Source organism: Vanacampus margaritifer, chromosome 2 (assembly GCF_051991255.1).
Source record: "Vanacampus margaritifer isolate UIUO_Vmar chromosome 2, RoL_Vmar_1.0, whole genome shotgun sequence".
In the NCBI taxonomy this organism is placed as follows: domain Eukaryota; kingdom Metazoa; phylum Chordata; class Actinopteri; order Syngnathiformes; family Syngnathidae; genus Vanacampus; species Vanacampus margaritifer.
In genome coordinates, this window is record NC_135433.1 from 41,384,570 (window position 1) to 41,402,181 (window position 17,612).

At 40.2% G+C, this 17,612-nt stretch overlaps 1 protein-coding gene across 1 annotated transcript; it reads left to right on the forward strand.

The window, feature by feature from the left end:
- Positions 1–2,774: 2,774 nt before the first annotated feature.
- Positions 2,775–6,043, forward strand: LOC144044492 (uncharacterized). Its single transcript, XM_077558943.1, has 2 exons — positions 2,775–2,980; positions 4,167–6,043. Exon 2 carries the CDS (start codon positions 4,324–4,326, stop codon positions 5,392–5,394), a length of 1,071 nt encoding a protein of 356 aa, XP_077415069.1. The 5' UTR covers positions 2,775–2,980; positions 4,167–4,323; the 3' UTR covers positions 5,395–6,043.
- Positions 6,044–17,612: the final 11,569 nt, after the last annotated feature.

Below are 17,612 nucleotides of genomic sequence, written 5' to 3' on the forward strand. Positions count from 1 at the left end.
AATTTTTTTCTTTATCATATTTTTTGTAAAAAAATTCCGTTTTTTATATTGTATGTTTGGAGCAAGGATGTATATGATATAAACATATTATCTGAAAAGAGATGGTGGAGATGTGTAATTCCTTTCTGCTCCCACACAGCTAAATGAAACGGTTGGTTGTTAAGTTGAAAGTCGGGGTTATGCCATAGGGGAGAAAGTCCACAGGGCTCCACTTGGGCTTTTGTCAATTCCAGTGCCTTCCACCAGGCAGTCACGGTGGCGGAAATCATTGGGTTTTTAAAACAATTATGACGCTTAATCGATGTTGTAATAAAGAGTAAATCTCGAAGTCTGAGGTTATTACAATCCTTCTGTTCTAGTTCCAACCAACAGTTAGTATCTCTGTTGGGTTGTGCCCATAGAACGATATATTGTAGCTGGTTAGCTATATAGTAGTACATAAAATTTGGTGCCTCTAGACCACCTTTGGATTTGCTTTTCTGAAGAGTAGATAGACTAATCTTTGCTTTTTTTTTATTCCAGTAAAATTTTGTTATGGCTGAGTCAAACAACTGGAACCATTTAGCCGTAGGTTTAAATGGAATCATTGAGAAAAAATAGTTTATTTTAGGTAAAACTTTCATTTTAATGGTGGCTATTCGTCCTATTAGAGAAATAGGAAGATTATTCCAGCGCTCCAAGTCACTATAAATGTTATCCAGAAGTGGAGAAAAGTTTAAATGAATTAAATCAGTTAATTTAGGTGAGATTTTTATGCCTAAGTATTTTAAATTACCTATAGGAAATGAGTAGTGTGGGTCCTGGCTTGCAGGGTTCCATGGATTTTCTGTAATAGGTAGAAGTGTTGATTTTGTCCAGTTAATAGAATAATCTGATAACTGTGAGAATTTAGTTATTAAATTAAATACTTCCCCTAGCGAAGTAGCCGGCTTTTCTAAATAAAGTAAGATGTCATCGGCATATAGATTAATTTTATGTTCTGTTACCCCAGAGTGAATTCCTTGAATCCTTCTTCCCTGGCGTATGGCTAATGCAAGTGGCTCAATAAATATTGCAAATAATAAAGGGGATAGTGGGCATCCCTGTCTTGTGCCTCTCTGTAAAGTAAAGCTCTGAGATATAATCCCATTAGTAGTAACTGTAGCTTTTGGAGAATCATATAATACTGATACCCAGTGGATAAATGATTTCCCAAAGCCAAATTTATTTAAAACAGCAAAGAGGAAGGACCAGTTAACTTTGTCGAAAGCTTTTTCTGCATCCAATGATATAATAACTGCCTTTTTATCATGCCGCTGTGACATGCTAATAAGGTTAAAGAGTCTCCTAATATTATTAGTAGAGTGCCGATCTTTAATAAAGCCTGTTTGGTCGCTATGAACAATTGTCGAGATTACTGTTTCTAGTCTAGATGTGAAAGCCTTAGTGATAATTTTAATATCAGTATTAATTAGTGAAATCGGACGGTAACTTGATGGAAGGGTGGGGTCTTTTTCTGGCTTTAATAAAAGTTTAATTGCTGCTGTATTCATGTGTGGGCGTATGTAACCCTTAGTTTTAATTTCTGTTACTACTCTTAAGAATAGCGGAGCAAGCATTAGCCAGTAGTGCTTAAAAAATATAGCCGGATAACCATCTGGGCCAGGTGCCTTGCCATTAGGCATACTATCTAGAGCACTGTACAACTCGTTTATAGTAAGTGGCGCTTCTAACATATCTTTATATTCAGTAGTTAACTGAGGCATATTTAAGCTACTGAGGAATGCCTCAATATGCTCAGGGTTAGGCTTGTTAGTTTCTAAGTATAGGTTACGATAATAGTTATAAAAAATGTGATTAATTTCTTCTGGTGATTGTGTGCATTCACCAGTTGTCCCTTTAATCGCCGTTATAAGAGACTTTTCCCGATTGCGTTGAAGTTGGTTTGCAAGAAATTTACCTGATTTGTTATTATATTCAAAGTTGTTATATCTCAATTGTTGTATTATAAATTCTTTTTATAAAGTCTTTTTAGTTAGCATATCGTCTAACTGTATTTTTGTATACTATACTATATATTTGTTTCTAAATGTATTATAATGTTGTGTATTATAAACATTTTTACAATATTTACGTTATTCTTAAAAATACTTGATTACTAAATAAAAAGGTGCACAGGTCGATCGGTTGGGACTGGTAAATTTGGGGGATCAGTGATTGGCCAATCCCCTGTCAACCAATCTTGTCCACCAATCTCACCTCCCTCCACAGAGGTCTGAAAAAGTCAGCCACTGCCTTCTTCTGCTGTAAAATGACTATTAGGCTGTTTATTTTCATTTAAGAGAACTGCTTCATGTGCAGTAAAGCAACCCGTTTGTTATGTTTGTATTGTCAAATGTTTTAAAATAAAACCAAAATAAAACAAGATTGGAACATCGAAGGTGTATGCTGTTTGGCTATGAAAAAAACAGAGATCTGCAAAAAATTAAAAAATAAATAAAATAAAAATCGGCATCAACAGGTCAGTCTTTTTTCTTTCTTTCTAAGATTTGTGATCGGACAGAAAATTGTGAGAGGTGTTTAAGAGTATTCCTACACATTTAAATAATAAAAAATAAAGTAATTAGGGAGCCCGGCAATATACATTGGGCCTGTGAATTAACAAATAAGAAGCAACACAGTAGGCCAACATCAGCCTCTCAATAAACACCATGAGTTTTTTTTTCTCAAAAGCTTGAGGTGACAAAGTTGAAAGAGCCACCAGGGGGTGCTACTTTCCTTTGTGTTCTATCAAACTCTCTACTAAACACATTGAGACACACCCTCCCACAAAAGGCGAAGAAGAGGACAAAAAAGTAAGAAGAGAAGATGTTTTACTCTGTCAGTCGAAAAGGGTTATTCTCCTTCTGAGTATTTCCTTGGAATCTGCCAGTGCCATTATTTGGAAATCTCAAGAATTGGCTGTGAGCTCCTAACTGCTTGTGAAAAATGGTCGCCTCAGGTAAGTATCACTTTAAGTATTACCAAGCTGCACACCTGTGCAGCACACCCGAATACACGTTATTGTTGCTTTAAGGATAAGGGTGCCCCCTGGGTGGGCAACCCAAAGCACGTGAACCATGGAAAACGTTTGATGCCAGCCTGCCAGGCAATTCAAAACCGTCTGAAAAAAATGTTAAATAAGCCTTCAAATGCTCAAAATATATCGTATAATATACTCTTGACTTGCAAATTGCCTATGTTTAATCAAGCAATTAAGAACAAAGTTGTTTTTGACTAAAAGTGCATTTTATGTACACTCGTTAAAGCATCTTGGCTTGCCTACATTCATTGGTACTCATGACATAAAAACATCAATAACATGGTATCTAGATTACAAAGTAATAATACATTTTAAATACTCGGATTGTATTGATCATCTTAACTTGCATGTTTAATAATGTTATAAAAACAACATTGCTTCTGACTACAAAGTGAAGCTTATAATGGTAACATAGTATAGTAGTAATAGCATGCTTAAACACATTGGATTGTTCATTTTGACTTGCATACATGCTTAATCGTGTCATAAAAACAATGGCGATGTTGCGTTACAGTTCGGGAGGTTCGACGAGGAGAACTGAGGCGTTTGTTTTGCAGGAAAAGGGAGAGGATATGGCATTGTTTGGGAGTGAGGTCATCTTGGTTTTCCAGATTTAAAGATCGTACATTAGCACACACACATTGACACACACACACACACACTGGCACACACACACGCACGCACACACACACACACACACACACACACACACACACACACACACACACACACACACACACACACACAAAATCATCAGAGGAATAAAAGGACATTCATTCAGCATGTGACAGGAAGTTCCTAATTCCCTGCAAGGGAATGCCATATTTCGTCAAACAATGGTCAACTACATGTCCTCCAGTATTCTTTAGACAATAAGACTATAAAAAACAGATTGAAAAAAAGGCCACTGGGTGCTTTACAATATAGATGCCTAGTAAACAATAAAATAAAATAAATATTTTAAAAGATAGAGAAAAAAAGACTTCACAGACAAAGGCCATGAAGTGCTTTATAAAACAAATTTTGCCAATTTAAATAACATTTGGATAAAGTTTATCCAGTAGATAATCCTCAATAAACTTCCACATCTGCTTCATCTTTGCAGCCCAACGCGACATTCCCGAGCCTTAGCAACGGGGTCACCATGCCGATGCCCACCATCTCCAAAGCAACCAGGCGTCCTCAGAGAAGCCTGGCGCATTACGAGCCCACTTCCGCCCTCTGAGGTGGTTGCTGAACACATTTGATCTGTCTTGTGAGATATGATAGGTGGGTGGAGCACCTTTATCTTCCCCTTGCTGTCGGCGGCTCTTGCCGGCGGCTGCTTGTGCCCACCGGCCACCATTTTGTCGGCGTTCCCTTCCGAGGTGCCCGTCGGGGTCTGCTGCCTCAACTACTCAGGTTCCACGCTGGGCCTCGTTCCCTGGTCTCGTCTGACCAACCACTCTGGCCTTCGTATTCTGGATCTCTCCTGGTGCAACATCACCTTCCTGGAGGTATCGACGGTGGGGGCATCCCTACTGGAGAAGGTCTACTTAGCGCATAATGGGATTGCAGCTTTACCGCGCTACTTCTTGGCTGGACAGCCCCGCCTGAAGGTGCTGGAACTGAGCTGGAACGCGCTGCAGGAGCTCCCCGAGGGATTCCTGCAGGACTCGGATAACCTGCTACAGTTAGACCTGCAGGAGAACCGTCTGCGCTCCTTGCCGGCGTCGGTGCTCCAGAGGCCCGTCCTCAGGAGCCTGGAGCTGAATGGGAACCCCTGGGAGTGCTCCTGCTCCTTCCTGGAAGTCCTGGAGGCGGAGGAGCTGGCGAGGAACCTGACGTGCGCCACGCCTTGGACACTGGCAGGCCGTGCGGCGCGCTCGGCCAAACTGAGCGACGCTTGCCGGCCGGCCAGCCTCACCGTGCTCTTCATCGCACTCCCACTTCTCATCCTCGCCACTCTATTGGTGTGCTGGTGCTGTGGGAGGAGGAGGAAGGAGTTCCCCACATTTGGGGCATCCAAAAAACGGACCCCCAGTTTGAGAGGGATCGGGTCCAAGGTGGACAGCGAACCCCCGCGGAAGTCGGCAGACTGCGTCGGGGAAGGAATCCCGATCCTGGCTTCGAACATTCTGGGAAACACAAACAAAGACGAGGAAGTCCCGCTGGGGTCCGTAGAGTCAGGGTCCGAGGGGAGGAGGCCCAGCAAGTCTGAGCCGGACGCTGTTAGCGTGACAGAAGTTTTGAAAGACTCAACCGACCGGGAGAAAGCATACATGACTCAGTCCACCGAATACTACAGCCTTGTGCCGGAAATCCATCTGGGCGACTCAGACCATGAGGGTTGACCTTTAGATTTCGGGGAGTGGAATTGCAATGCTAAATCATTTTTACTAGAATTATTTTCTGAAAATGCCTTCATCACTGGCAGTACCTGCCTCACAGTTCTGAGGTTGACGATTCAAATCTCAGCAAACGCCTGTATAGTTTTAACACTTAAAAAGTGTCACCAAGCGGCAGACTATTCACCCAATGATTGGGAACGTGAGCTGTGATTGTAGACCGAAATTGTGAAATTTGTCCCAGTGAGACATAACATTGGGGCCGCTTTAGATAATACCCGCCTGAGACTGTTTGCACTCATGTAACCAGAGCTGCTTTGAATTTTGTTAGTTTGCTCCCGATGAGCACAACCAGTAGCTCAAATTTGTCCTCGATTGAGGACATTTGTAAACCTGATCATCTCCCAGATACGACATACAACTGAATTAACTCCTGCTGTGTTCTACAGAGGACATTTATGACTTTTCAATGATACCAAATGTAAAGAGGTGGTGCTTTGGTTTCTTTGGTTACATCGCAAAAGAAAATGGCTTCTGTCAATGCATCCCATAATACTTCTTACTGAGCAAATTCTGCCTTGAAATGTTGTTGACAGTTTTTCTAAGTCTTCTACCACATTAAAAATGTTGTCTTAATCATTAACTGTATTTGAAACTAATGTCCTCCATTTTATTCTGTTCTTTCAAATGACAAAATCGGGTGTCATTCTCCTAAGCAAAGAAAATTGTATTGCAAATTGTTGCCCCTCTTGAACCAAAGTAAAGCAAGGACGTGAAAATTATGCCTTGACGAGCAAATGGTTCAAATGGTTTTACTAGTCGATGCCCAGCTGCATTCGAGGAAGGTTGGAAGTTGGATTTATCCCAGTTGGCTTTTCCCAGTTCCGACCTGAAAACAACCAAAATGGCGGATAGTGATAAATAGTTTTTTATTTTGGTCCTCAAAAACTCATTTTGACAGCCAGCAAACTCGCCTTCTTGTAATTTTGCTTCATTTATTGTTTTTATCTTATTTCATACAGTTCAGTAGTTCACCATATCATTTCATGCAGGGAGATAGCAGCATACTTTCACGTACGTTGTGTTACGTCAAGTTATGGCCAATATTTATGAATCTAGTTTTACACGCGAGTAAATTGTGTTTTACCATCCACGGTCTGTGTTTCCATCGTGGTCACCATTGAAGAGTGATGTCACATCGAAGTCGATCGGTGAAGTCAGGTTACTTTTATTCTGCCGATTTCGCAAGTGGGATTTCCGAGATCAAGGGGGATGTGCAGGTTTGACCTCGGAAAAGTCCCACTTCCCACTTTCCTCAAATACAGGATATGTACCGGACAAATCAAACTCAACTGGATTGAAGGTGTTTGTCTTAGCTGCATCAACCAGTCGAGTCTTGGAGTTTGTTGTCTACCAAGGCAAGACTACCTTCAGAGTTACAGGAGGAAATTGCATTGGAGGATCAGCTGTTCTCCATTTGGCAGAATCTGTTCCTCAACCTTTTCTTTGACAAGTACTTTACAATGATAGACCTCCATGACACCCTGATGACAAAAAAAAAGCATAATACCTCACCATTAGACAACATAAAGACATATATTCTGACTACACATTTTCTGGTTTTAGTTTTGGACGTCATCCTAAATCCAATATTTAATCTGAGGCCTGTTTGAAGAGACATTAGTCTCAAAATTTAAAGACCTGGGAAGTGGAAGGAGCTTTTTATTTTATTGTCTTTTAGCGAACACAATGCACCGATTTTCATCTTCCCACGGCACTTAAATGGCAAAGGGCTGTCTTAAGTATCCCATTAACAATACTGCTCATTTCGTTGAGTTGCCACGTCTGGGCCTTGTTGATGCACATGAGTGTGTCGTGCCAGAACTTGCAATGGCGGTTCATGCTTTGTCAGCACTCACATTTCTGGTTGTGCAGCTTGAAGGATGCCTCACACTTCCCAGATGGAAACGAATCAGAAACAAGTACAACTGGAATGCTTGTGGGCCTCTCAAAGGTTGGCGGGGTTATAGGTGCAAAAATTAAACTCGTCATATACTGTATTGCATTTATTTAATTCTGCCAGTAGGAGATGCAAATGAGTCTTTATATGTGGTTAACATTTGGAAACAATCGGTTCATCTTTGGAAGACCACTGGAAAAGGCCAAATTGACCCTAAAATGGCTACTTGAAACAAATGGCAGATTTCCCGTCTTTTTGTGCATAACTTTTTGAGACTATTTTGTGCCTCTAGTCATGATAGACAAATTGCTATCAAATTTCATGTCGCTCAATGACGCTGTGACAACTGATTTGGTTTGTTGTGTGGCGAGTCGTCAAAAATGGTCGCCAAGAAAGTTCACAAGAACGGGTACATGAGACATTTTTATTTTTGTGGGTCTGCTCATCATATGCATCCCTACCCTACCCTTAAGAAAGCTGGTCTTGGTGGAAGAATTGTTTTCAATGTGTTCTGGCAAGTCTTCAAATTTAGCCACCATGCTTCAAATAAATGCACCAAACTTCCTTCATCTTCTAGCATGGCTTTTTTTGAATTATTATGCAATTATGACAGACATGTTTACTAATTTTCACATTGCTCAGTGAAACTGGCTAGAGGGGTTTAATTGATAGGAGGCTGACGTGGCTTCTGTGCGCAGAGCAGAGCGAAGATGATTTACAGCATAAGTTGTAATAGGGGTGTTAGAAAAAATCGATTCGGCAATATATCGCAATATTACAGCGCGCAATTCTCGAATCGATTCGACATGCGGCCGAATCGATTTTTTTTACGTCAATTTTTTATGGGAATATTCAACAAAACGTCTTACTTAGGGTTAGGATTCACACATTAAGCATGGAAGAATGTTATATTAATGCAACGTAATGGAACATTAAACCATAATATTTTATTTCAGTGCTGTTCAAACATGAAACTGCAACCTGTTTGTTAAATGCAGTGGCTCAGTTATAAGCCAGAATTTTCAGATAAATAAATACATTTTCATACGAATCTTACAGTGAACATGTACAAGTTTACTGATGAGTATTTTCTAAATTTGACAAAAAAAAAAATCGCAATAATCAATTTATAGATTCGTATCGGGATTAATCGGTATCGAATCAAATCGTGACCTATGAATCGTGACACGAATTGAATCACCAGGTACTAGGCAATTCACACCCCTAAGTTGTAACCATGTAAAAACCAAACAAGTGTGTTGAGAGTGGGAACATTGACAAAAGAGCATCTGGAGAACAGGATAGACCGTCTGGCGTTTGTTTGCACTACTCTTATCTAGATGATGGAACATGCAAAATCATACTAAAACACACACTGCACATAATACAATGTGATTCTCCAAAGTGTAAAAATCTACATGAATACAATTTGCTGGTCTAAGAGAGCAAGCCCTGATGATATGTATATACAAATTTGCAAGTAGGTTCAAACCCAAATTATACCCCCAAACCATGATCCCAAAATACTTTGAAATCATTTCAAAGGCTTATAAATAATTACGGCACATTCCATGAAAATAACAATTACATTTTTCCTAATAGCGAATTAAACAACTTGGATTTGAAATTTAAGCGGATCAATTTGGGAATAAACTCGGATTTGCGTCTGGCTTTTCTCAAAGTTGTATTAGAAAAAGTTCAGATTTGGGATAAGAGGATATTTAAGAGTTTCCCCCCCAATTGTAGTGGAACAATTCAGATTGGTTCTGGGACAGTGCCGCAAGGCTTTTCCCGATATTGCGGCATAAACAATTCTAATTCCTGATACAGCATGTCTAAAGGCATCTTTTTTTCAGAAGTTGTAGAGAAAACAATTTAGTATTGCGAATGAACATGTCTTAAACCTTTTCCTAAAGGCACATTTTGAATACCAAGAGCTCAAATTTTCTTCTTGCATGCATTAAAACTAAATATGGGGAAATATAATCTGTTATTTGATCACAATGATACAATTATGTTGAAAGTTGTGACAAGAGAAGTGAAATCAAGAAATTAAGGGGAAAAACCTAGTAAGTAAAACATGCTTTCAGTTGTATTTTTAAACAGATCCGAATTTTCAGCTTCATTCTTAATTTTCTTGTCTACTTCTGATTTCCTAGATTGTTTAATTTCACACTCCATAGCACTGCAGAGACCCAACAAAAAAAAGTCTTCTACTGTTCTTCTACTAGCCTTGTACATACTGATAAGTGCTCATACACTTTTTAAATACCATGTCAATATGATCTAAATTGATCTGCCTTGTATGTAAATATGAAGACTGTACATAGTGTTGCAAGAATGTCAGTGTTCTGTGAGGCTTAATAGATATCATCGATGTATTCAAAAGACAGTTCTCAAACAGTGAATGTGTAGAATGTACTGTTTCCAAGGTGCAGTTGGAATGGCTGGCACATTTACAGCACAGGAGTGACATCTAGTGGTAACATAGTTTTCAACTACACGTCCACACAGGGCATCAATCTGTTTAGTTTCAGATACCCATTAAGAAGGGGCACAGACCCTTTTGAAAATTCAATTCAATTCAATTTTTCATTTAGCACAATTTCAAAACAGTGCAAGGAGGGAATGAAGCCAAAATGGCTTATACAAGATTCCACTTCATACACAAAGGGTCACATCAAATTTGAACAAAAAACATTTGAGATTGACAATAACATCTATTGAAAACAAGAGAACAAAATTAATTGAATTAAGGAAAGAAAGAACAGAGAAGAGGTACATACAGTAAAAACGGATTTAAGATTTCATTATAAGTAGATAAAGAGGTAGATGTAAAATAATTATAATCAGGATAAGAGTAAATGTAATTTCAATAGTTTTTTAAAAACAGTAAAAGAGGATACATTTTTCGACATATCCGAGTCATTCCAAAGTTTTGGACTTCTGAATGTGGTATTCTGGCAGTGAGATTTAAGTGGCCTAGTGGTAGAGTGTCCTCCCTGAGACTGGGGGTTGTGGGTTCAATCCCTGGTGGGGTCAAACCAAAGACTCTAAAAATGGGACCAATTTCCCTCCCTGCTTGACACTCAGCATTGGGAGTTAGATCACCAAATGATTCCCGAGCGAAGCCCCTGCTGCTGCTCACCGCTCCCTCAGGGGATGGGTCAAATGCCGAGAATGAATTTCGGCCCACTTAAGAGGGTGCGGGGCTGGGCTGATGCAAAAAAATCGGCCCTGGCATTTTGATGTAAGACCGCCGGCATGGCCTGATTCTTGCCTGAGTTCTGTAGTTCATGTATTTCTGCGACTGATGTTTATTGATGATGTTTCAGTGTGCTATCTATATTCGAAATTGATTAACGGACTGGTCCATACAGTCTTTTAGGGTAAAATGTAGGAAAATAATCAATAAAAAGCACTGCATCGACCCCAAAAGAGGCCGGCCCACCGGGCATCTGCCCTAAAATATCTATCTATCTATCTATCTATCTATCTATCTATCTATCTATCTATCTATCTATCTATCTATCTATCTATATCTATATATATATATATAATCCTTCCTTCCTTTCTCATGTCGTCTTCTAATCTGTCCGAGTGCAAATTGCTACTTTTGCGATTACTACCGCGTTGTCAACAAAACAACACCATCCCCAGCATTTCATATTTTTTCAGCGGAGTTGCACACATTATACGTCTTAGAACTAGTTAAACCCTATTGGTCCCCATGAGACATGGCAGATCGCTCATCCAATCGGCTTCCAGCTAGCGTCTACCACACAAAAGAGTCATGAAAGATACGCTTTTTTCTTTCCCAATTTAATTTCAGTATTTATTCCAAACAGAACATGTACGTTTGATTGCAACTAACCGGTGAAAATCCCTCACTTCAACCAGGTACAGTACAGTGTGTGCAAATCTACTGTTAAACCAGGAGATGGCATTGTTTAACTTCAAATGTTTTAGACAACCTCAACAACCAAATTGATCTGTACAACAAAAACTGTATTTAACCGGAATTTGGGCTGTTGTACATTTATGCGGTATTTGAATAGCTTTTGTTGCATGTATCTTGCATTTGTACTTCAAAAAGTATGCCTAATTCCTCAGAAGTAAACAAAATAACAGAAAAGCAGCGATGATGAAGTGTTGGTTTTGTAGTACTAATAAAAGTAGCCAAGGACGTAATTAGATACATTTGTCAAGTAGAATTAACCTTTTTTGGGGGTGGGGGGGGGGGGGGATATTTATAACAATAGGTAACATTCTTACCCACTATGAAACATAGAGGAGGTTTGATTATGTTTTACTTGGTTGTATCTGGCACCGGGGTACAAATGACATCTTAAGAGACTATCATGACATTCTGGAGTGAATAAGATGCCCAGCTGTCCGGGGGCTTAGTTGTATTGGTATGTATTGTCTTGTTGTGTCTCTATATTGTATATATGCGTACTAAGGAGCATCTGGAACCTGCTGGAAGAGATTCATGAAAGTCTTCCTTGTGTGGCGTTAAAGTTGACTATTGTAATAGACCGGAGGGTCATCTGTGTGGCCTCAAACACATGGCAGCACACAGAAGGCAGCAGTGTTATTCACAAGAGCAGCCATCGTGTCCCTTCAGGCAGGCCATGTGCTGTGTCCAAAACAACTCTTGTGTTATGATGAAAAGAGTGAAGAAATGATTGGGGAATTGCGTAAGCCTACTATAAGTCTCTTTGGCGGTTTTGAGTATTGGACAGTTATTTCATGTCTGTTCCTTTGCACCGACCCTGGACTAATCACAACTTGTCAGGCACATATACTAGTTATGGAGAATTCAGTGTCTTCAGTTAACCTACAAGTTTTGGGGAGAGACTAGTCGCCAGCCAATCACAGCACATTGACCGAAGATTCACGTGTTTGGGAATGTGGTAGGAAGTTACATGGACAAAAATCATCCTAAGAGAAAATACACGGAGAACATGCAAAGTCCACGTAGAAAGGCTGCTAGAAATGCTCCCCAAGCCCTGCAGGTTTGTTTGCGTCCTCAAGATCAGGATTATTAGCAAGTTGATGAGCTGATTATATGAATCAGGTGTGTTAGAAGACGGACACATCTAAAACCTGTAGGACTCCGGCCCTCTAGGACCGGGATTGGGGAAGCCTACCATAGAGCAATGTTCCCCCTAATTTTCCAAGTGTCTGAGCATTCACACAAACTCCCTGAGCATTTCTTGGACCACATTGGGAAACATCAGTCATGCACATGGCGGCCAAACCAGTATCACACCTGTCCAAAACTTGATCACACCTGACTATGTTTGCCTTGGGCCTCCCCAAGACAAAGAGTGGTCATTCGCGGCTCATGCATGTGAATTGCATGACACATTCATGACCATCGACGCTTCATCTGACACTGTCTGTGAGTCTTGAAATTGACATGTTACAATGACACCTTAAAAATATCAAGGCATTCTAGCGCAAAATGGCCCTCCAGATGTCAGAAACCTTAGTCTCAATTGTGTTGTGGGGCTGCTTTGCTACATCTGGCTGGCACTGTGTCTTGAATTTGTACGGTACAGTGACATCCCTATAGACTATTACGGCAAAATGTGCTACATGGCGCCATAAAGCTTGTTATTGATCATGTTCTAGGACTGATTTGCTGCTTCCAGCCAGAGGTGGGTAGAGCAGCCAAAAATTGTACTCAAGTAAGAGTAGCGTTACTTCCAAATGATATTACTCAAGTAAAAGTAAAAAGTAGTCATAAAAGTGCAAGTAAAAAAGTATTCGCTGAAAAGAATACTCAAGTACTGAGTAACTGCTTGAACATAAGGTATTTTAAAAAAAACAATGTCATCAAACATACAAAAACATAAAATGATGTGCAAATTCTGACATCTTTAAATCATAAAATAAAAAATAAAAAGTCTGAGCTTGAACAACAGTGCAAGCAGACACGTGATCCCAAGAATGCATAATCCATTCGCAAACTGTGACGTAACTCGCTCAGCGCAGCCTGCCAGTCTAATCACCATAGTTGGCAGTTTCTTAAAGCGAAAGCTCCAAGACGTAATTTTTCAGTTGACTCTTTCGGGTTCTCATCATGCCTGCAAGTCCTCAACCAGGGCAAGTCGCACAAAAGCATTTACAGATTGATTTCTGAGAAAATTTCAGACCGTAAAAATACGGTCAATCTAATGTATGAAATGGGGATAACGACTCTAGTGTAGCACAATATAGCGGAGTAAGAGTAGCGTTTCTTCTTCACACATCTACTCAAGTAAAAGTAAAAAGTATTGAGGGGTAAAACTACTCTTAGAAATACTCCCCCCCCCAATAAATTACTCAAGTAAATGTAACGGAGTAAATGTAACTCGTTACTACCCACCTCTGCTTTGCAAAGAACTATGAAATTCCAGCAGAGTGTCTTGAACCCGTGTGAGTACAATGAAATGAAGATAATCAAGGCATTCAGGTGAAAAATTTGGTACCCAGGTGTCAGAAAGTTCGGTCTTTGTTATGTTCTGGGGCTGCTTTGCGCCATTCCACTCAGGATGTCTTGAAACTGAATTCAGGTTGCAATGAAATCTCAAGACTATCCGACATACATTGTCAGAAAGAGAGGGTGAGAAAAGATTCCAAGGTGATCAGAGACACAAATATTATCACCCTCGTGCCTTGAAAGGAAAATTGGAATCCTCTGCAATGTGCCTTTAGAAGTGTAAACACGGAGATAACAATCCCCAGCACACACCGTGAGAAGATCATTTTCACGGTTTACTCAGCAACAATCCAGTTCCTTTCATGGTGATTGTGCTAGGAAGAAATTCCCATGTGACTGAGCCGGAGAAGGACAGGGTGCAGAAAATAAGAGAGCACATAATCATTTTCACTGGATGTCGGCGCACAGTGGAATTTAACCTCTGGCTCCCATCTTACGTTCCATCTTCTTTTGTCATGTCAGTGCTGGGAAAGAAAGAGCGAGAACGAGGCGGTTGTGACACGTCAACTGCCTTTCACCTTCGCGGAGGAATGTTGGCCTGGAACTCACCATGTTGTCAGTCAGTCAGAAGGGCGAGATAAGAACGCACAAACCGTCATAAGATGATTGGCCTTTGCATTCCGCCGGATCCTCAAGCCTCCGCACAATCTCCTCACCGCCACCCCGTTTCCTCTCGGTCCATGTTCAGACATGTGTTAACATGCTCACCATCTGTTTATTAACAGCAGCAATGTTGGGGTCAGTTCGACCCAGGGCATGTGTAATAATCCAGCGGGATACACATACCGATCAATGTCAGCCAAGTCCCAATTATCAGATGTCTTATCCTGAGTGATTATCCTTCCCCCTCCCCGATCTGCTCTGGAAAACGGTCAGGGTTGACAATCATAAATGTATGTGGTAAAGGTGTCAAAATGATCGCGTTAATATCTCGTTAACTTAAAGTGCCTTCAACGGCACTATTTTTTTTAACGCCCGATTAACGACCGCTCCTTATTTGGAAAGCCTCTACTAAAGGGAATTCCAGTCATGACGCGGCAGAAACGTCCACGTCAAAATGACCCAAAAAGAAATGCACTGTTAACTGTAAGACACTGGAGCTAAAACACACCATGTTTAAAGGGCAGATTGTTAGCGTGGAGGAGCTATTTGGACTGTTCTCTGCTTTGACAGAACACACTCGGTTAGCCGTTAGCAACGAGCTAGGTTGCTCCAGCAAGTGGTGTCCATGGCACTCTCAAAACCGCTGAGAGGCAAGAGCCGAATGGACGCCGTCTCGTCAGTTGGAGTGACCCCAAGCCACTTTTGATCTCTAGATGTGAGGTGTATTTTATTCAGCATACTCTTGGCTTGCTGTCGCGTGCAACAGAGAGGCTCTGGCTTGCAGTAAAGCGGCATCACTTTACAATCAATGCGCAGTCGAGAACTTAACAAAATAAAAGCCTTCAACGTCGTGAAAAGGAGTCACTATTACACAATTTAGCAGTAATAAATGAAATAATGCATATATTTGTGGGGACTGGCGTCTAGTTGCATTTCACAATTTTAAAAATGTGCAGAAGTTTGCAAGTTACTTCATGTTAAATATTAGGATCTTCTTCTTTTCCGTTTGGCTTTTCCCTTCAGGGGTCGCCACAGTGAATCAGTTGCCTCCATCTAACCCTGTCTTGGGTGTGGTGGAATAAAAAAAAAGTCAGTTGATAGCTAGCATGTGGACAAGGGCTTCGCACTGGTGTGGATGCTTTAGAGTGCCCCGTTGTCACAATGTGAAAAATCTTTGCGACAACCAGAGGCGGCCAGAGTAGCCCAAAATTTTACCTAAGTAACAGTACTGTTTACTTTAGAATAATAAGATTCAAGTAAAAGTAAAATATATATCAAATTATTACTTGAGTAAGAGTAAATAAGTATTCAGTAAAAAAAAAAAAAATACTCAAGTACTGGCTGGTAAGCAACTACAGATAATATTTTTCTAACTGAGCAATTTTATTATTAATTTTATTCTAATAAATTAAAATGAAATTAGCGAATGGAATTCAGCTCAATGTAATGGAGCAATGGAGTTCTTAACATAGATACTCAAGTGAAAAGTATACTTCGAAACTACTCTGGCAAATACAATTTAACCCAAAAGTTACTTAAGTAAATTTAACAGAGTAATTGTAGCGCATTACTACCCATCTCTTGAGATGACCCGGTGGGTTACTCCAGACACCAGAGTCTTTTAGCAGATATATTTTCACGTCTTAACTTCATAACATTAACATATAGTTAAGTATATGCATAGCATCCATTTTACTAGGTCATAGAAGTGGTACAGTATTAATTGACGGTTGACAGTTGAGCAGGGCGTGGTTTCACCACATCCAGCGAACTCGCCTACAGCATTCAAAACCAGAGAGAATGGCTTGATTTTTCATGATTTGAAAGCCTCATTTTATGTAGGTGACATTTTTTAATCGTTTAAATTTGGCGGGGCTGTTAACAACGCTCTTCTATGTGCTGTGTCAAATTTCAAAGAACTCATTGTTTTCACTTTGCAGGGTCTTTACCATGTCAGTATATGTTTAGTTTATTGACCTTAAACTGACTTGTAAAGCACGTGAGCCACATTCATGTCATTGTGATGCGTCATTGTCAGTGATGAGGTTAGGGTGTACCGTCACAACTGTGCTCTCGATTCAACCGTGTCAAATCCTATCCTTTTCTCCACGTTTAGGTTATCCTACTATATCAGAGCAATTAAAAAGAAAAAGTGTGTAGGAATGCAGCACATGTTGCTGGCGAAGGTAGAAGCAGTGACCGGAGGAATTTCAAATAGCATTAGTTGCTAATCTGGGAGGGACCGAGTGCCTTTCTTTGTCCCGTATAGGGTGTTGCAATGGGAATGGCAGGCATGACAAACACGCACTTTTGGTGGCGAAGGAGGCCACCCCGAGAACTGAGAAGAATGCGGCTCTGGTAGTCATTAATGAGGAATGATCGTCTCGTTCTCTCGCTTTGTGGTAGAACTAAAGGACAGGAATGAGGATGTGCAGTATCAATGCGGGGAAGGAAGAGTTTCATGGACAAGAATAGTGAGGATTTTTGCTTACTCAGGGTTCTTTTTATAAACCTGCGCTTAAAGGTCAAAACATTAGGCACACCGGCATAATCCAGCAACATCCAATGGAAGGTCATGCTAGTTATTTTTGATTGATACTGTCCGAATATACTCACAAAATATTAGAAACAGGTTAGTATGATGCAGTATAGTGAAAAAGTATGACTACCATTACATTGTAAAGCTATTGTTAAAACCATTCCTCCCTTGACAGTGTCAATACCTGAGAATTAGTGTTTGATTTTAATTTAAGGACAATGTCATCCAAATTTGGCGTTTCCAATGGAAGCACCATTTTTGCTCAAAATTTAGCCAGGGTATGAATTAATTTTGGTTGGTCTGAAAAGTTGTAATTTATTAATACCTATTTTTTTTCTTAACCAATTTTCAGAATGTGAGAGACCCCAAAAATGATGAGGAAAAAATTGGGAAGTCTCTTAGTATCGACAAATGGTGATCATCGATATTGAACAGGTTTAACTATTTACAGTTCTTTGCTCGGACCATAATCCGAGCAGATCAAGCATGATAATCGGTCAGGGTAATATTTTAAATCAGACAATCAGGCGTATCTTCAGTTGGGGACAAGCTCAAATTCAGCCTGATTATTAGTGATCAGTTGAATAATTGATGACACCATTGATATCTTTGGACAGGATTATTACCTATTT

Bases quoted from the DNA above. Each gene is read 5' to 3' on its own strand.
- LOC144044492 (XM_077558943.1), top strand. From the start codon at position 4,324: ATGATAGGTGGGTGGAGCACCTTTATCTTCCCCTTGCTGTCGGCGGCT.